General features: G+C 51.7%; 1 protein-coding gene across 1 annotated transcript in view; it reads right to left on the minus strand.

Moving 5' to 3' along the window:
• Nucleotides 1-251: 251 nt before the first annotated feature.
• The window catches only part of p2rx7 (purinergic receptor P2X, ligand-gated ion channel, 7), a 134,752-nt gene continuing 114,382 nt past the window's right edge, over nucleotides 252-20,621 (minus strand). Inside the window, exons 2-14 of the mRNA XM_072432691.1 lie at nucleotides 12,560-12,691; nucleotides 10,340-10,487; nucleotides 9,685-9,756; nucleotides 9,359-9,431; nucleotides 6,521-6,617; nucleotides 6,335-6,415; nucleotides 4,726-4,861; nucleotides 2,764-2,900; nucleotides 1,794-1,884; nucleotides 1,665-1,730; nucleotides 1,495-1,596; nucleotides 1,141-1,248; nucleotides 252-808 (exon numbers count right to left, since the gene is read on the minus strand). Of these exons, the coding sequence (XP_072288792.1) occupies nucleotides 284-808; nucleotides 1,141-1,248; nucleotides 1,495-1,596; nucleotides 1,665-1,730; nucleotides 1,794-1,884; nucleotides 2,764-2,900; nucleotides 4,726-4,861; nucleotides 6,335-6,415; nucleotides 6,521-6,617; nucleotides 9,359-9,431; nucleotides 9,685-9,756; nucleotides 10,340-10,487; nucleotides 12,560-12,681 (1,758 nt within the window). The 5' untranslated portion in view covers nucleotides 12,682-12,691 and the 3' untranslated portion in view covers nucleotides 252-283. The remainder of the gene's footprint in view (nucleotides 809-1,140; nucleotides 1,249-1,494; nucleotides 1,597-1,664; nucleotides 1,731-1,793; nucleotides 1,885-2,763; nucleotides 2,901-4,725; nucleotides 4,862-6,334; nucleotides 6,416-6,520; nucleotides 6,618-9,358; nucleotides 9,432-9,684; nucleotides 9,757-10,339; nucleotides 10,488-12,559; nucleotides 12,692-20,621) is intronic.

Consider the following 20,621-nt stretch of genomic DNA (forward strand, 5'->3'; position numbering starts at 1 on the left):
CAGGAGGAGCCTCAGGAGGAGCCTCAGGAGGAGCCTCAGGAAGGAGCCTCAGGAAGGAGCCTCAGGAAGGAGCCTCAGGAAGGAGCCTCAGGAGGAGCCTCAGGAGGAGCCTCAGGAGGAGCCTCAGGAGGAGCCTCAGGAGGAGCCTCAGGACTCTCACATCATCTCAAGAGTAAACTAAAGGCTCAAGACAAAACGCACGTCCTTTAATCAAAATGCAAAAACACATTTATAATCATGAGTTTGTCCTGCTGAGCACCTGGTTCACACCTCGTCTCCGTCTTCATTGGCTTAAGTCGTCTAGGCCCCGCCCCTGCAGCGCTCTGATTGGCCTGAAGCTTCCGTACTTTCCGTCCTCGCTGGGAAAGCTTTCCCTGATCTTCAGGACGCAGCAGCGCGGGACAACGGCCGCTGCGTTTGTGGGCGCGATGCCGATCCTCCAGCTCACGTACTGAGAGAAGGCACAGCGCCGCAGCTCCCTCGTGCTCCTGCGGGTGGCGCTGAGGAGCGGCTCCGAGTACTGCAGCCCCGCCTCCAGCAGGGCGCGGTTCAACACGAGACGCCGGAACTGAGGCGACGACGAGAGGCACGGCCCAGGAGCGCGACGACAGCACAGAGACTCCACCAGGACGGAGGTGGAACTGCAGCCGGCGCATTTACACCAGGAGGGAGGGGCTACAGGGGCAGGGGGCGGGCCAGAGGGGGCAGAGGGGGAGGAGTCATCACAGGGTTTGTCAGACAGAGGAAAGATCTCAGGGTCAGACTGAAGGAAGAGGGAAACCACCGCTTTTAAATGTCCCAGGTCCTCCTGCAAAAAGAGAAGACGCTGAGGCTAACCACTCTGCACCTGAGGCTAACCACTCTGCCCCTGAGGCTAACCACTCTGCCCCTGAGGCTAACCACTCTGCCCCTGAGGCTAACCACTCTGCCCCTGAGGCTAACCACTCTGCACCTGAGGCTAACCACTCTGCACCTGAGGCTAACCACTCTGCCCCTGAGGCTAACCACTCTGCACCTGAGGCTAACCACTCTGCCCCTGAGGCTAACCACTCTGCCCCTGAGGCTAACCACTCTGCCCCTGAGGCTAACCACTCTGCCCCTGAGGCTAACCACTCTGCCGCTCAGGGTCAGACTCGTCACCTTCTTGCTCTGGACAGAAACAGGTTTGGTGTTCTGTAAACTCTTCTTCTGAGGCTTCTTCACCAGACGCAGGAGTGACTCGTCCACGAAGGAGACACAGAGCAGCCCCTGGAGGACAGAAGAGGGACATGTCCTCCATGTCAGACCTCCACACACACACACGTGTAAGACCTCCACACACACACGTGTAAGACCTCCACACACACACGTGTAAGACCTCCACACACACACACGTGTAAGACCTCCACACACACACGTGTAAGACCTCCACACACACACGTGTAAGACCTCCACACACACACGTGTAAGACCTCCACACACACACGTGTCAGATCTCCACCCACACGTTCTTACTCTGGGCGTGTCCTGCACCGCCTCCACCTTCTTCTCGGAGTACCTCTGTCCCTCAGACGAGTAGCAGCTGGTGTCCAGGAGCCAGTCCAGGAGCACGGTGGTCTGCAGGAGACAGAGGGTGAAAGCAGCGTTACCAGGACAACAGAGCGTGAGGTGGAGCAGATCCTGACCAGGGCGTAGTAGGACAGGGTGGAGCCCACGTAGAGCACGAGCTGGACGAAGCTGAAGCGTCCGGCCTGAAACACACTCACACTTTAATGGTCAGGGTCAGTTCACACAAGTTTGTGTCGGTCACTGACCTGACCAAAGACCATCACGTCGAAGCGGATCCCGAAGGCTTTGTACAGCGTCCTCTCCTCCACCCCGCCCACCACGTGGAAGCGAGCGAACCTGCAACAGGCCCGGGTTTAGACCGACCGGGTTTGGACCGACCGGGTTTGGACCGACCGGGTTTGGACCGACCGGGTTTGGACCGACCGGGTTTGGACCTGGAGCTGCTGGTCCAGACCCGGGCACAGACCTGTAGTTCAGACCTGTAGTTCAGACCTGTAGTTCAGACCCGGGTACAGACCTGTAGTTCAGACCCGGGCACAGACCTGTAGTTCAGACCCGGGCACAGACCTGTAGTTCAGACCCGGGCACAGACCTGTAGTTCAGACCCGGGCACAGACCTGTAGTTCAGACCCGGGCACAGACCTGTAGTTCAGACCCGGGCACAGACCTGTAGTTCAGACCCGGGCTCAGACCCGGGCACAGACCTGTAGTTCAGACCCGGGCACAGACCTGTAGTTCAGACCCGGGCACAGACCTGTAGTTCAGACCCGGGCACAGACCTGTAGTTCAGACCCGGGCACAGACCTGTAGTTCAGACCCGGGCACAGACCTGTAGTTCAGACCCGGGCACAGACCTGTAGTTCAGACCCGGGCACAGACCTGTAGTTCAGACCTGTAGTTCAGACCCGGGTACAGACCTGTAGTTCAGACCCGGGTACAGACCTGTAGTTCAGACCCGGGTACAGACCTGTAGTTCAGACCCGGGCTCAGACCCGGGCACAGACCTGTAGTTCAGACCCGGGCACAGACCTGTAGTTCAGACCCGGGTACAGACCTGTAGTTCAGACCCGGGCTCAGACCCGGGCACAGACCTGTAGTTCAGACCCGGGTACAGACCTGTAGTTCAGACCCGGGCTCAGACCCGGGCACAGACCTGTAGTTCAGACCCGGGCACAGACCTGTAGTTCAGACCCGGGCTCAGACCCGGGCACAGACCTGTAGTTCAGACCCGGGTACAGGGTCTTGTTGGACTCCTTCTCGTCCAGGCGTCTGAAGCTGTACGCTGGGAGGCAGCGCTGAGTCAAACGGTCCAAGTCACAGTCCCATTGGATATGCACGCCGATGACGCCGCCCTGTGGACACAGCGGGCATGACACTCACACTTTGGACATTTAACTTTGACAAATGGACAGAGCAGTTTAAATGTCTTCATTTTGTCCACAGATTAGACACAAAGACATTTACAGAAGATTTTGGATTCATCCTTTAGTTTGTGACTGAACTGAATCTGACTGGAAACTGGGATAAAGTGTCACATTTTTGTCTCTAAAGCAACAGAAATGTAAATTGTGTTTTTTTTTAAATCAGACAAAGTGAGCACATGTGAAGAGAAAAGCAGAGGGGCCATAACTGAGCCCTGTGGAACCCCTGCCGTGAACAACTTCAATATAATCTCAACTTTTCTGAGGACGTTTTCCCACTACTATTTCCCAGATAACTACACTTTATATATACACTTTAGATTTACTTTATATATAATATGTATAAACCACCTTCAAGCTCGGGTCCTCCAGAGGCCCCTGGGAGCTTGAGGGTTCTGTGCAGTATCTTTGCTGCTCCTGGCACCATGTTTATTCTGATCCAAAGCAGTGAAAGTTGCCGTGACGATGAGGAATGAGGAAGTGTTTCCCAAAAAGACTCTTGTGAAACGTTTTATTTCAGTTTGATTCAGTTCTGAACTTTGAGTCTTATTCTGGAAACACGAAATACACAAACTTCTTCAGCTAAATGAGTTTTTCATGTTCCCGTCAGAACGAAACGTCTTTAATCGTCTCAAATATTAATTTATTCTAGTTTAAAAATACGATTTGTATATTTTCAGCATTTACATTCTACTACAGTAGACGTACGTGAATACTGCAGTAGAAGTACGTGAATACTGCAGTAGAAGTACGTGAATACTGCAGTAGAAGTACGTGAATACTGCAGTAGAAGTACGTGAATACTGCAGTAGAAGTACATGAATACTACAGTAGAAGTACGTGAATACTGCAGTAGAAGTAGGTGAATACTGCAGTAGAAGTAGGTGAATACTGCAGTAGAAGTACATGAATACTACAGTAGAAGTAGGTGAATACTGCAGTAGAAGTACATGAATACTACAGTAGAAGTACGTGAATACTGCAGTAGAAGTACATTAATACTACAGTAGAAGTAGGTGAATACTGCAGTAGAAGTACATGAATACTGCAGTAGAAGTACATGAATACTGCAGTAGAAGTACGTGAATACTGCAGTAGAAGTACGTGAATACTGCAGTAGAAGTACATGAATACTACAGTAGAAGTAGGTGAATACTGCAGTAGAAGTACGTGAATACTGCAGTAGAAGTACATGAATACTACAGTAGAAGTAGGTGAATATTGCAGTAGAAGTACGTGAATACTACAGTAGAAGTACGTGAATACTGCAGTAGAAGTACATGAATACTACAGTAGAAGTACGTGAATACTGCAGTAGAAGTACATGAATACTACAGTAGAAATACATTCGACCACAGTAGAAGTACATGAATACTACAGTAGAAGTACCTCTACTGCAGAAGTACGTGAATACTACTGCAGAAGTAAATGAATACTACAGTAGAAGTACATGAATACTAGAGTAGAAGTACCTCTACTGCAGAAGTACGTGAATACTACAGTAGAAGTACATGAATACTACAGTAGAAGTACCTCTACTGAAGAAGTACGTGAATACTACAGTAGAAGTACCTCTACTGCAGAAGTACGTGAATACTACAGTAGAAGTACCTCTACTGCAGAAGTACGTGAATACTACAGAAGAAGTATGTGAATACTACAGTAGAAGTACATGAATACTAGAGTAGAAATACATTCTACAGTAGAAGTACGTGAATACTACAGTAGAAGTACATGAATACTACAGTAGAAGTACCTCTACTGCGAGCTGGTGGAAGTTCTCGCCCGCCTCCTTCACGATGTCTCCGAGTCTGAAGATGGGACACAGAGCGTCGTGTCTGTGAGCACAGGTCTGTAGATACGACTCATTCATCCAGGGCAGAATGTTCCTCCTGCAACAGACAGATACTGACATCTGCAGATACTGACATCTGCAGATACTGACATCTGCAGATACAGACATCTGCAGATACAGACATCTGCAGATACAGACATCTGCAGATACAGACATCTACAGATACAGACATCTGCAGATACTGACATCTGCAGATACTGACATCTGCAGATACTGACATCTGCAGATACTGACATCTGCAGATACTGACATCTACAGATACTGACATCTACAGATACTGACATCTACAGATACAGACATCTGCAGATACTGACATCTGCAGATACTGACATCTGCAGATACAGACATCTGCAGATACTGACATCTGCAGATACTGACATCTGCAGATACAGACATCTGCAGATACAGACATCTGCAGATACAGACATCTACAGATACAGACATCTGCAGATACAGACATCTGCAGATACAGACATCTACAGATACAGACATCTGCAGATACAGACATCTACAGATACAGACATCTACAGATACTGACATCTGCAGATACAGACATCTACAGATACTGACATCTGCAGATACTGACATCTACAGATACTGACATCTGCAGATACTGACATCTACAGATACTGACATCTACAGATACAGACATCTACAGATACTGACATCTACAGATACTGACATCTGCAGATACTGACATCTGCAGATACTGACATCTGCAGATACTGACATCTACAGATACTGACATCTACAGATACTGACATCTGCAGATACTGACATCTGCAGATACTGACATCTGCAGATACTGACATCTACAGATACTGACATCTACAGATACTGACATCTACAGATACTGACATCTGCAGATACTGACATCTGCAGATACTGACATCTACAGATACTGACATCTGCAGATACTGACATCTACAGATACTGACATCTGCAGATACTGACATCTGCAGATACTGACATCTACAGATACTGACATCTGCAGATACTGACATCTACAGATACTGACATCTACAGATACTGACATCTGCAGATACAGACATCTGCAGATACAGACATCTACAGATACTGACATCTGCAGATACTGACATCTACAGATACTGACATCTACAGATACTGACATCTGCAGATACTGACATCTACAGATACTGACATCTACAGATACTGACATCTACAGATACAGACATCTACAGATACAGACATCTGCAGATACTGACATCTACAGATACTGACATCTGCAGATACTGACATCTACAGATACTGACATCTGCAGATACTGACATCTACAGATACAGACATCTGCAGATACTGACATCTACAGATACTGACATCTACAGATACTGACATCTACAGATACTGACATCTACAGATACTGACATCTACAGATACTGACATCTGCAGATACTGACATCTGCAGATACTGACATCTGCAGATACTGACATCTACAGATACAGACATCTACAGACACTGACATCTACAGACAGGAGGGTTGTGTCTGACCTGATGTAGTTGAACGCGGGGAAGCGGATGTTGTTCTTGATGAGGACGGTGAAGTTCTCAGCTGCAGCGAAAAGAGCCGGTCTGAAAATGAAATATCACTGTCTGTGTCACTTGACCCAAGAAGGACAGGAACAATGTCTTCTGGACTGGTCAGGGTTTAGTCCTGGTCCAGTCCTGGTCCAGTACCTGGGTGGACTGGCCTTGCCCTCCACTGGACACCAGGCCGACACTTCACAGGTTTTCTTTCGGACGCCAGACTTCACACAGGCTCCAGTTTGAATCCCTGAAAACATGTTCGATAAAACAGAAGTACCTAGTTTTGTGTAAGTTAAACTGAAGTTTAGCACAGACGAGTTAGCCCTAGCCTCCGAGTTAGCCCTAGCCTCCGAGTTAGCCCTAGCCTCCGAGTTAGCCCTAGCCTCCGAGTTAGCCCTAGCCTCCGAGTTAGCCCTAGCCTCACCCCGTTCCAACCCACAAGTCCGAAGGTTCACTAATCCGAACTCTAACCCCTAACCTTCGGACTTGTGGGCAGCCACCCCTTAGCCTCCGAGATCATCCACTCGAGCACATGAGATAAATGTTGTGTAGATTGTTAATGTTAGCAATTAGCTTAAATTGCTAATGACCCATTTCTTAATTCTAACTTCATGTTGGACAATAATGCAACAAAAGCAGTTTTAGTCAAATCCTACAAATGGAACTTTACCACAAAACACACATTAGTCTATAAATAATAAAAAAAAAATAATAATAATAATAATAATAATAATAATAATAATAATAATAATAATAATAATAATAATAATAATAATAATAATAATAATAATAATCATAATCATAATAATAATCATAATAATAATCATAATAATAATCATAATAATAATAATAATAATAATAATAATAATAATAATAACTTTTATTTATATAGCGCTTTTCAGTGACCCAAAGACGCTGAACATAATAAAAAAGGGGGGTGTATTTACAGACAGGGGGGACAACACGTACAGAACACATTAATATACAGATAAAATGAACGAGACAGAAGAAGTAGAGAGAAAAAGATGGGGATGTAACAGGGGGTAGAAGAGTAGGCAATGGGGTAGAGGAGGCTAGGGGTAGGGGAGGTCATAGGCTTGGGTGAAGAGGTATGTTTTTAGGCGGGATTTGAATGTTGTGAGTGAGGGAGAGTGGGACATGGGGGGAGGGAGTTCCAGAGTCGGGGTGCTGTTCGGGAGAATGCTCTGTCGCCAAAAGTTTTGAGTCGGGATGTTGGTGCAGTCAGGGTGAGAGAGGGGGAGGATCGGAGAGCTCGGGAGGGGCGGTGGGGGATGAGGAGGTCAGACAGGTAGGGGGGGGCAAGGTGGTGAAGAGCTTTGAAGGTGAGGAGGAGTATTTTAAAGTTTATGCGCTGCTTGATGGGGAGAGAGTGGAGAGAGCGGAGAACGGGAGTGATGTGATCACGGGACCGGGTGTGGGTGAGGAGGCGGGTGTGGGTGAGGAGGCGGGTGTGAGTGAGGAGGCGGGTGTGGGTGAGGAGGAGGGTGTGGGTGAGGAGGCGGGTGTGGGTGAGGAGGAGGGTGTGGGTGAGGAGGCGGGTGTGGGTGAGGAGGCGGGTGTGGGTGAGGAGGCGGGTGTGGGTGAGGAGGCGGGTGTGGGTGAGGAGGAGGGTGTGGGTGAGGAGGCGGGCAGCGGCGTTTTGGACCATTTGGAGTCTGTGGAGGGAATGGGAGGAGATGCCAGTGAGGAGGGAGTTGCAGTAGTCAAGGCGGGAGGAGATGAAGGCGTGGATGAGGGATTCAGCAGCGGGGAGGGTGAGGCAGTGTCGGATTTTGGCGATGCGGCGGAGGTGGAAGTATGAGGTCTTGACGATGTGGCTGACATGGGGAGTGAAGGAGAGGGTGGGGTCCATGATGACACCGAGATTGCGTACCAGGGTAGAGGGGGTGATGGTCGAGGTGTCGATGCTGAGTGAAAAGGGACCAGTTTTATTGAGAGTGGATTTGGTGCCAATGAGGAGGAGCTCTGTTTTGTCACTGTTCAGTTTGAGGAAGTTGAGAGTGAGCCATGATTTTATTGTAGAGATGCAGGTTTGGATGTGGCTGAGGGGAGGGTTTTGGGTGGATTTGGTGGTGAGGTATATCTGGGTGTCGTCAGCGTAGCAGTGAAAGTCCAGGTTGAGTTGGCGGAGGATGTGACCAAGGGGGAAGATGTAGCAGATGAAGAGGATTCAGGTTTTGATGTTGCTGCGTCGTTAAAAAGACGTGTCCCGTTAGCAGCAGCGTGTCCCGTTAGCAGCAGCGTGTCCCGTTAGCAGCAGCGTGTCCCGTTAGCAGCAGCGTGTCCCGTTAGCAGCAGCGTGTCCCGTTAGCAGCAGCGTGTCCCGTTAGCAGCAGCGTGTCCCGTTAGCAGCAGCGTGTCCCGTTAGCAGCAGCGTGTCCCGTTAGCAGCAGCGTGTCCCGTTAGCAGCAGCGTGTCCCGTTAGCAGCAGCGTGTCCCGTTAGCAGCAGCGTGTCCCGTTAGCAGCAGCGTGTCCCGTTAGCAGCAGCGTGTCCCGTTAGCAGCAGCGTGTCCCGTTAGCAGCAGCGTGTCCCGTTAGCAGCAGCGTGTCCCGTTAGCAGCAGAGTGTCCCGTTAGCAGCAGAGTGTCCCGTTAGCAGCAGAGTGTCCCGTTAGCAGCAGCGTGTCCCGTTAGCAGCAGCGTGTCCCGTTAGCAGCAGCGTGTCCCGTTAGCAGCAGCGTGTCCCGTTAGCAGCAGCGTGTCCCGTTAGCAGCAGAGTGTCCCGTTAGCAGCAGAGTGTCCCGTTAGCAGCAGAGTGTCCCGTTAGCAGCAGCGTGTCCCGTTAGCAGCAGCGTGTCCCGTTAGCAGCAGAGTGTCCCGTTAGCAGCAGAGTGTGGTGTGGAACATGAGTGAGACGCCACTCGTCTCACACTCGTGTCACACTCGTGTCACACTCGTGTCACACTCGTGTCACACTTTGCTCCAGATGCCCTTCCTGTCCCAGTGAAATGAGGTGGAGGAACGTACCGTGGCTCTGGTTCCCCCACAGGCCTTTGACACAGTCTTTATCAGAGCGACACTCTCGGCCCCGGAACGGCTCCTGCACGACACACACAAACAAACAAACAAACAAACAACCACACACTTGTCTGTACTGTTGTTTGTTCCCTCACAGTACACGTTGTCCTCACAGTACACGTTGTCCTCACAGTACACGTTGTCCTCACAGTACACGTTGTCCTCACAGTACACGTTGACCTCACAGTACACGTTGACCTCACAGTACACGTTGTCCTCACAGTACACGTTGACCTCACAGTACACGTTGTCCTCACAGTACACGTTGTCCTCACCTCGGCACACTGGCCCTGCCTCTGGCTCCGCGTCATGATCAGATTGGTCATCACAAAGAACGAGTTTTTATCCTGGAACAAGATTCAGACAAAAACTAAGAAACTGCACATTTTCTGCCTTTTCACAGACATTCGGCACAGACATTCGCCTGAGAGGGGCGCTGTAGTGTGTGGTCAGACCTGAGAGGGGGCGCTGTAGTGTGTGGTCAGACCTGAGAGGGGGCGCTGTAGTGTGTGGTCAGACCTGAGAGGGGCGCTGTAGTGTGTGGTCAGACCTGAGAGGGGCGCTGTAGTGTGTGGTCAGACCTGAGAGGGGGCGCTGTAGTGTGTGGTCAGACCTGAGAGGGGGCGCTGTAGTGTGTGGTCAGACCTGAGAGGGGCGCTGTAGTGTGTGGTCAGACCTGAGAGGGGCGCTGTAGTGTGTGGTCAGACCTGAGAGGGGGCGCTGTAGTGTGTGGTCAGACCTGAGAGGGGGCGCTGTAGTGTGTGGTCAGACCTGAGAGGGGGCGCTGTAGTGTGTGGTCAGACCTGAGAGGGGGCGCTGTAGTGTGTGGTCAGACCTGAGAGGGGCGCTGTAGTGTGTGGTCAGACCTGAGAGGGGGCGCTGTAGTGTGTGGTCAGACCTGAGAGGGGGCGCTGTAGTGTGTGGTCAGACCTGAGAGGGGGCGCTGTAGTCTGCCGTGTCCCAGGCCACAGCTCCGAGCCCGGGGACAGTCACCTGGGACACGCCCTTCACTTTGGACGTCACTGAACTGACCACCAGGTCCGTCTCTTGGTAACGCCGGTTCCACAGCAGCAACAAACTGACAAACACATGGAGGAGTTAAAGCTCCAGCGCGGAACATTTGGTCAAATAAAAGCATGAGCAGCGACCTGCAGCCACCTGCAGCCACCTGCAGCTATGTACATGTATACATGTACATGATATGTACATGTATACATGTACATATCATGTACATGTATACATGTACATGATATGTACATGTATGTATAAATACACATTAGGCTGGTCCTCATGCTGTGATGTCTCTGGCACACGCTTTGAAATAAACTTTTACTAAAACGACTGCTTTCATTTTGAAACTGATTAAAATGAACTCTCAGCTAAAATACTTTAATGTTTTATGAATCAAGTGTTTGGAGACTTAATGTTCATTAAAGTGTTTTCACACTGTAACTATGTGTTGACCCCGCCTCTGTCGGCAGACCCCGCCTCTGTCGGCAGACCCCGCCTCTGTCGGCAGACCCCGCCTCTGTCGGCAGACCCCGCCTCTGTCGGCAGACCCCGCCTCTGTCGGCAGACCTCGCCACGTTGGGAACAGGGACAGAGGGACAGTACTTGTGCCGGTACAAATACTGCACTAGAGTACTTGTGCCGGTACAAATACTGCACTAGAGTACTTGTGCCGGTACAAATACTGCACTAGAGTACTTGTGCCGGTACAAATACTGCACTAGAGTACTTGTGCCGGTACAAATACTGCACTAGAGTACTTGTGCCGGTACAAATACTGCACTAGAGTACTTGTGCCGGTACAAATACTGCACTAGAATACTTGTACCGGGACAAATACTGCACTAGAATACTTGTACCGGGACAAATACTGCACTAGAATACTTGTACCGGTACAAATACTGCACTAGAGTACTTGTGCCGGTACAAATACTGCACTAGAGTACTTGTGCCGGTACAAATACTGCACTAGAGTACTTGTGCCGGTACAAATACTGCACTAGAATACTTGTACCGGGACAAATACTGCACTAGAATACTTGTACCGGTACAAATACTGCACTAGAGTACTTGTGCCGGTACAAATACTGCACTAGAGTACTTGTGCCGGTACAAATACTGCACTAGAGTACTTGTGCCGGTACAAATACTGCACTAGAGTACTTGTGCCGGTACAAATACTGCACTAGAGTACTTGTGCCGGTACAAATACTGCACTAGAATACTTGTACCGAATACTGCACTAGAGTACTTGTGCCGGTACAAATACTGCACTAGAGTACTTGTACCGGGACAAATACTGCACTAGAGTACTTGTACCGGGACAAATACTGCACTAGAGTACTTGTACCGGGACAAATACTGCACTAGAGTACTTGTACCGGGACAAATACTGCACTAGAGTACTTGTACCGGGACAAATACTGCACTAGAATACTTGTACCGAATACTGCACTAGAATACTTGTGCCGGTACAAATACTGCACTAGAGTACTTGTACCGGGACAAATACTGCACTAGAGTACTTGTACCGGGACAAATACTGCACTAGAGTACTTGTACCGAATACTGCACTAGAGTACTTGTACCGAATACTGCACTAGAGTACTTGTACCGGTACAAATACTGCACTAGAGTACTTGTACCGGGACAAATACTGCACTAGAGTACTTGTACCGGGACAAATACTGCACTAGAGTACTTGTACCGGGACAAATACTGCACTAGAGTACTTGTGCCGGTACAAATACTGCACTAGAGTACTTGTACCGGGACAAATACTGCACTAGAGTACTTGTACCGGGACAAATACTGCACTAGAGTACTTGTGCCGGTACAAATACTGCACTAGAGTACTTGTACCGGGACAAATACTGCACTAGAGTACTTGTACCGAATACTGCACTAGAGTACTTGTGCCGGTACAAATACTACACTAGATCAGGTCAGGTCTGTGGAGAGGCGAGTGGATGGAACACTCTAGAAGCAGGAAAGGTTCCACAGTGAAGCTTTAGTGAAAACATTATTTATGAATGAAGCAGACGCACGTGTCATCGCGGCTCTGACGTCACAAACACCGTAGACCTCTACACGTGTGGGACTGACCTGACCAGTGGGACTGACCTGACCAGTGGGACTGACCTGATGACCAGCAGGATGCCTCCGTTCAGAGCCCACTTCAGGGACCCGAGCCGCACGCTCTGGATCCGGACCAGTTTAGTGGTTTCATACTGGCACAAGGCGCGGAGGCACGAGCACCGCATCCTGGTCCTGGTCCTGGTCCTGGTCCTGGTCCGGGGCGGGTCTCTGGTTCTGGTCCTGGTCCTGGTCCTGGTCCTGGTCCTGGTCCGGGGCGGGTCTCTGGTCCTGGTCCTGGTCCTGGTCCGGGGCGGGTCTCTGGTCCTGGTCCGGGTCCTGGTCCGGGTCTCTGGCTCAGTCCTCTCGTCTCTTCCTGTCCCGGTCACATGCTCTTTTCCTCCTCCGCAGCTGCAGTTCCTCCTGCTCATCAGCGCGAGACTCTGAGCGGGACCAGGACCGGGACCAGGACTTGGATCAAGCCCGGGACCAGGACCGGGGTCTAAGCTCTTTATCGTGCGGGTCAGAATGATGACGTCAGGGCCGTTGTCATAGATTAATATTAATTTAGTTAATTTTTTTTTGCATCGAAAAAGAAACGTCCCAAACATGGGCCCCTGTGATTAAAGGTGTTTTATAGCATTAATGTGTCGGATCAGAACTGTTGTGTTGTGTCTGGTTGCTAGGTAACGGCTGTGGACTCATATTTGTGCTCATGTCCAAACAGGAAGTGCAATTGTAAAATAAATCTGAAAAGATGTGTTTGTTTCAGTCACGCGAGACTGAATAATGAGGCTGTTTGTGAAGGCGGAGCCAGCTGCAGCAGACAAGGGCCCTGTGAGGGGCCCTGTGAGGGGGGGGCCTGTGAGGAGGGGGGGGCCTGTGAGGAGGGGCCCTGTGAGGGGGGGGCCTGTGAGGAGGGGGGGGCCTGTGAGGAGGGGCCCTGTGAGGGGGGGGCCTGTGAGGAGGGGGGGGGCCTGTGAGGAGGGGCCCTGTGAGGGAGGGGCCCTGTGAGGGGGGGGCCTGTGAGGAGGGGGGGGCCTGTGAGGAGGGGCCCTGTGAGGGGCCCGAGGAATGTGAGGAAGAGCGCCCCCTGTGTGTGAGAGGAAGAGCGCCCCCTGTGTGTGTGAGAGGAAGAGCGCCCCCTGTGTGTGTGAGAGGAAGAGCGCCCCCTGTGTGTGTGAGAGGAAGAGCGCCCCCTGTGTGTGAGAGGAAGAGCGCCCCCTGTGTGTGAGAGGAAGAGCGCCCCCTGTGTGTGAGAGGAAGAGCGCCCCCTGTGTGTGTGAGAGGAAGAGCGCCCCCTGTGTGTGTGAGAGGAAGAGCGCCCCCTGTGTGTGTGAGAGGAAGAGCGCCCCCTGTGTGTGAGAGGAAGAGCGCCCCCTGTGTGTGAGAGGAAGAGCGCCCCCTGTGTGTGATATTTGGTTTTGGCTTCAACAAACAGCAGTGATCACACAGACATGACCTCTGACCTTTGACTCCAGACGGAGTTCGTTCGGGTTCAGACGTCTCCGACTGAACCCGTCGACCTCAAACCAGTCACACATGTGTCTCGTCTGAGGTCAAAGGGGAAGGGGGCGGGGCTTAGGGCAACCTCAGAATTATATCAACAAATGAGAGCGCCTCAGGAGAACGGGCCTAAACATGGGCCTCCTGCTGGTGCCAGAGTCAGGACTCCTGCTGGTGCCAGAGTCAGGACTCCTGCTGGTGCTAGAGTCAGGACTCCTGCTGGTGCCAGAGTCAGGACTCCTGCTGGTGCCAGAGTCAGGACTCCTGCTGGTGCTAGAGTCAGGACTCCTGCTGGTGCTAGAGTCAGGACTCCTGCTGGTGCCAGAGTCAGGACTCCTGCTGGTGCCAGAGTCAGGACTCCTGCTGGTGCTAGAGTCAGGACTCCTGCTGGTGCTAGAGTCAGGACTCCTGCTGGTGCCAGAGTCAGGACTCCTGCTGGTGCTAGAGTCAGGACTCCTGCTGGTGCTAGAGTCAGGACTCCTGCTGGTGCCAGAGTCAGGACTCCTGCTGGTGCTAGAGTCAGGACTCCTGCTGGTGCCAGAGTCAGGACTCCTGCTGGTGCTAGAGTCAGGACTCCTGCTGGTGCTAGAGTCAGGACTCCTGCTGGTGCCAGAGTCAGGACTCCTGCTGGTGCTAGAGTCAGGACTCCTGCTGGTGCCAGAGTCAGGACTCCTGCTTGTGCCAGAGTCAGGACTCCTGCTGGTGCTAGAGTCAGGACTCCTGCTGGTGCTAGAGTCAGGACTCCTGCTGGTGCTAGAGTCAGGACTCCTGCTGGTGCCAGAGTCAGGACTCCTGCTTGTGCCAGAGTCAGGACTCCTGCTGGTGCTAGAGTCAGGACTCCTGCTGGTGCTAGAGTCAGGACTCCTGCTGGTGCCAGAGTCAGGACTCCTGCTGGTGCTAGAGTCAGGACTCCTGCTGGTGCTAGAGTCAGGACTCCTGCTGGTGCCAGAGTCAGGACTCCTGCTTGTGCCAGAGTCAGGACTCCTGCTGGTGCTAGAGTCAGGACTCCTGCTGGTGCTAGAGTCAGGACTCCTGCTGGTGCCAGAGTCAGGCCTCCTGCTGGTGCCAGAGTCAGGACTCCTGCTGGTGCTAGAGTCAGGCCTCCTGCTGGTGCCAGAGTCAGGACTCCTGCTGGTGCTAGAGTCAGGACTCCTGCTGGTGCCAGAGTCAGGACTCCTGCTGGTGCTAGAGTCAGGACTCCTGCTGGTGCCAGAGTCAGGACTCCTGCTGGTGCCAGAGTCAGGCCTCCTGCTGGTGCTAGAGTCAGGACTCCTGCTGGTGCTAGAGTCAGGCCTCCTGCTGGTGCCAGAGTAAGGCCTCCTGCTGGTGCCAGAGTCAGGCCTCCTGCTCTTGCCAGAGTCAGGACTCCTGCTGGTGCTAGAGTCAGGACTCCTGCTGGTGCTAGAGTCAGGACTCCTGCTGGTGCTAGAGTCAGGACTCCTGCTGGTGCTAGAGTCAGGACTCCTGCTGGTGTCCTCATGTGCTTGTGAACCGCTGAGCTGGAGGTTTCGCTCACACAAAGACGCTCTGTGCGTTTCTTCGTCGTGTCTGAAGATGATTGACACGTTTGAGACTCAAACTTTGACCTCTGACCTCACACAGTCGACCTTCTCAGAGAAACGTCCAAACAGAAAAAAACACAAATGTTTATCTCCACATTCCTGAGTGAGAAGGACTTCTGTCGTCAGAGCGTTCAGATGAAGCTTCAGAGGAGGCTTCAGAGGAGGCTTCAGAGGGGTCTTCAGTCTTCAGAGGAGGCTTCAGAGGAGGCTTCAGAGGAGGCTTCAGAGGAGGCTTCAGAGGAGGCTTCAGAGGGGTCTTCAGTCTTCAGAGGAGGCTTCAGAGGAGGCTTCAGAGGAGGCTTCAGAGGAGGCTTCAGAGGGGGCTTCAGAGGAGGCTTCAGAGGAGGCTTCAGAGGGGGCTTCAGAGGAGGCTTCAGAGGAGGCTTCAGAAGAGGTTTCAGAGGAGGCTTCAGAGGAGGCTTCAGAGGAGGCTTCAGAGGGGGCTTCAGAGGAGGCTTCAGAGGAGGCTTCAGAGGGGGCTTCAGAGGAGGCTTCAGAGGAGGCTTCAGAGGAGGCTTCAGAAGAGGTTTCAGAGGAGGCTTCAGAGGGGTCTTCAGTCTTCAGAGGAGGCTTCAGAGGAGGCTTCAGAGGGGGCTTCAGTCTTCAGAGGAGGTTTCAGAGGAGGCTTCAGAGGAGGCTTCAGAGGAGGCTTCAGAGGGGGCTTCAGAGGAGGCTTCAGAGGAGGCTTCAGAGGAGGCTTCAGAGGGGGCTTCAGAGGAGGCTTCAGAGGAGGCTTCAGAAGAGGCTTCAGAGGAGGCTTCAGAGGAGGCTTCAGAGGGGGCTTCAGAGGAGGCTTCAGAGGAGGCTTCAGAAGAGGTTTCAGAGGAGGCTTCAGAGGAGGCTTCAGAGGAGGCTTCAGAGGAGGCTTCAGAGGAGGCTTCAGAAGAGGTTTCAGAGGAGGCTTCAGAGGAGGCTTCAGAGGAGGCTTCAGAGGAGGCTTCAGAGGAGGCTTCAGAGGAGGCTTCAGAGGAGGTTTCAGAGGAGGCTTCAGAGGAGGCTTCAGAGGAGGCTTCAGAAGGGGCAGTGAGGTCTCTTTTAGGTCTAATTGGGATCTCGTGTGGAGAGTTGGACCTGAGCCAGGCGTCGTAAAGAAGCAAGATCAGGAACATGTGTGAGAACATGAGACAAAGTGTTTCAAAGACTAAAACGGGACTAAAAAAAGGACTGAACCAGAGTTAAACCAGGACCAGAGTTAAACCAGGACCAGAGTTAAACCAGGACCAGAGTTAAACCAGAAGCACAAATGTTTCCATCACATTCTAACGACTCTTTCCTCTGTAAAAAACACAAAATGCGTTGATCTAATTTATATATTATTCCTCTTGAAAGTTCTGCTTTATAAGTCTTGATAAACATCTCAGTCAGAGGTTATAAAGGTCATAACTCTTTATGCGTAAAAAACAATAAAAGTCTGTTTCTCTTTCCACATCTCAAAGCTTTTCATGTGATTCTCTTTTACATCTGGTGAAAAACCTTTAGACCTTTTGTCCTCCAGACCTTTTGTCCTCCAGACCTTTTGTCCTCCAGACCTTTTGTCCTCCAGACCTTTTGTCCTCCAGACCTTTTGTCCTCCAGACCTTGAGTCTCAGCTCAGTTCTATTTGTACAAAACCTTTGGTCATAAAACTTTACCAGTTTAAGTTTGTAACATCTGTGTTTAGTTTGTTCTGATCAGCTCCTTCCATGTCGTAAGAACAGATTTGACCCAGGGATTCTTCACTTCCTCCTCATGACTCAAGCATTAAACCCTTTTCTTTTGATCATTGTAGAGTTTCGAATCAGATTCGAGGTTTCTATCTTTGTAAATCTGTTGTTTAATTCCACTCGTCAAACAACATGTTCCGTCCCATCGACTGTAACAACGTGAATCGTTTTTGATTTGTCTAATAAATCGGGCCAATGGTTGAAACAGGAGGAGGGACCAGGCACAGCCCTGTCTGACCCCTCTGTCCAGAGCAAACAGGAGGAGGGACCAGGCACAGCCCTGTCTGACCCCTCTGTCCAGAGCCTCAAGATATTTTATGATTAAGTCAAATATTAGATCATCACTTTAAATAAAAGAGTCAAAATCCTTCTCCTCGTCCAGACTTATTTTTCCATCCTCGTGTGAAACTCCTCCTCGTGTGAAACTCCTCCCCTCCTCATGTGAAACTCCCCCTCTTGTGAAACTCCTCCCCTCCTCATGTGAAACTCCTCCTCATGTGAAACTCCCCCTCTTGTGAAACTCCTCCCCTCCTCATGTGAAACTCCTCCTCATGTGAAACTCCTCCTCGTGTGAAACTCCTCCCCTCCTCGAGTTTCACACGAGGAGGACCAGCTGCAGCAGAAGAACATTCAGGGAGTGTGGAGGAGCCTGAAAACCATCTCGGGCTTCAAAATCCCCCCTGCCCAGACAGAGGGGGATCTGAAATGCTCACTTCTTGAGATTTGATCGGTCACCCACCCCTCCCCCTGCACAGACCCGTCCCCCTGCACAGACCCCTCCCCCTGCACAGATCCCTCCCCCTGCACAGATCCCTCCCCCTGCACAGATCCCTCCCGCTGCACAGCTGCATGCTCCCTCTTCCACAGCTGGACAATGCCCTGCATCTGTTCCTCTTCATTTCTCCGCCCCGGACCATCAGCTCCCCACTTCGCCTGGACTCACCCATCCCCCCAGCACACGGTCCCCCTGCCAACCACTGACTGTCACAGCAGCACAGGTGAGGAGTGAGCTGAAGAGGATTAAAGTGAGGAAGGAGCAGGACCTGAGGCATCAGCCCCAGCTCCTTAAGTCCTGCAGATGAACTGTGTGGAGTTATGGAGCATGTCTTCAACATGAGCCTGAAGCTGAGGCTGGTACCACAGGTCTGAAGACCTCCTGTCTGGTACCACAGGTCTGAAGACCTCCTGTCTGGTACCACAGGTCTGAAGACCTCCTGTCTGGTACCACAGGTCTGAAGACCTCCTGTCTGGTACCTGTGCCTAAGACACCGCGCCCCAAAGACTTCAACAGCTTCAGGCCAGTGGCTCTCACGTCCTGATGAAGACACTGGAGCTGGTCCTGGACCACCTCCGCTCCACCGTGAGCTCAGCCATGGACCCGCTGCAGTTTGCATACCGGTCTGTGGAGGACGCCGTCATCTCCTGCTGCACCGCTCTCTCTCTCACCTGGAGAAGCCTGGCAGCTCTGTGAGGATCCTGTTCTTTCATCTCTCCAGAGCCTTCAACACCATCAGCTCCTGAGGGACAAGCTGGAGACGGCTCCTGAGGGACAAGCTGGAGACGGCTGGTGTGGAGTACGACCTGCAGAGTGGATCCTGGACAACCTCACAGACCGACCCCAGTTTGTGAGAGCCCGGGACTGTGTGTCTGACACTCGGACCTGCAGTGTGGGGGACCTGCAGTGTGGGGGACCTGCAGTGTGGGGACCTGCAGTGTGGGACCTGCAGTGTGGGGGACCTGCAGTGTGGGGACCTGCAGTGTGGGACCGGCAGTGTGGGGGACCTGCAGTGTGGGGACCTGCAGTGTGGGACCTGCAGTGTGGGGGACCTGCAGTGTGGGGACCTGCAGTGTGGAGGACCTGCAGTGTGGGGGATCTGCAGTGTGGGGACCTGCAGTGTGGGGACCTGCAGTGTGGGAACCTGCAGTGTGGGGGACCTGCAGTGTGGGGACCTGCAGTGTGGAGGACCTGCAGTGTGGAGGACCTGCAGTGTGGGGGATCTGCAGTGTGGGGACCTGCAGTGTGGGGACCCCAGGGCACTGTCCTCGCGCCCTTTCTCTTCACCCTTTACACTGCAGACCTCAGACATGACACGGACAGCTGTGTCCTGCAGAAGTTCTGCCATCATCGGACTCATCACGGACGACGATGACGCGGAGGACAGAGGACTGGAGAAAGGACTTTGTGGAACCTCCTCCTCATCAACGCGGGGAAGACCAAGGAGAGGCCACGCCCCCCTCACCAGTGAACATCCAGGGACGGGACAGGCCACGCCCCCCTCACCAGTGAACATCCAGGGACGGGACAGGCCACGCCCCCCTCACCAGTGAACATCCAGGGATGGGACAGGCCACGCCCCCCTCACCAGGGACGGGACATTGAGAGAGTGACTCATACAAGGACCTGGTGTTTCATCTGAACCACAAACTGGACTCATAACACAGACTGAACAGGAAGAGCCAGAGTCGGCTCCACCTCCTGAGGAGACTCAGGTCTTTTGGAGTGACAGGGCCGCTCCTGACAGGGCCACTCCTGACAGGGCCGCTCCTGACAGGGCCCCTTCCTGAAGACCTTCTACGACTCTGTGGTGGCATCAGCTCCTGTAGGTGTGGCCTGCTGGAGCAGCAGCATCACAGAGAGGGAGAGGAAGAAGCTGGACAGAGTCATCAAGAAGTCCAGCTCCGTCCTGGGCTGTCCTCTGGACTCGGTGCAGGAGGTGGGGGACAGGAGGGTCCTGGCTAGATTCACATCTATGCTGGACCATGAGTGTCACCCCCTGCAGGACACTCTGTCCCCTGCAGGACACTCTGTCCCCTGCAGGACACTCTGTCCGCTCTGGAGAGCAGCTTCAGTGAGAGACTGATCCACCCTCTGTGGGAGGTAAAGGTTTCGCAGGTCTTTCCTTCTGCTGCTGTCAGACTTTATAACAAACACTGTTAGTACTGAACACTCACAATACTGACCTAACCATGTGCAATTCTGTCATATGTGCAATTACTGTGAAATTCATGTGCAATCTATGTGCTGTCGTGACACATGTTCATGTGCAATTACTGTCGTGATCACATGACATGGTATTTATGTATTTATTTATTTATTTGTCTATGGGAGTTTTTATTTATTTATAGTAGATCTTCTACTGAAAGTGTTTTTCAGACTTCCTATAAGTGATCTGTTCTTCTGGATCTACCTCTGTATCTACCTGCGTTGCAACAATAACATTTCCCCATGTGGGACAATAAAGGAATATCTTATATTAGTTATAGTTATAGTTGGTTATTATAACAAACATTAGATCTGGAGAAACTGACTTTTGGCGAGACGCAACGTTTATGTTGGACTTTTGCTCCTGTGTTTGT

Source organism: Eucyclogobius newberryi, unplaced genomic scaffold (genome assembly GCF_026437365.1).
Source record: "Eucyclogobius newberryi isolate DKJ021-1_F unplaced genomic scaffold, fEucNew1.0.hap1 SCAF_6, whole genome shotgun sequence".
NCBI classification, from domain to species: Eukaryota; Metazoa; Chordata; class Actinopteri; order Gobiiformes; family Gobiidae; genus Eucyclogobius; species Eucyclogobius newberryi.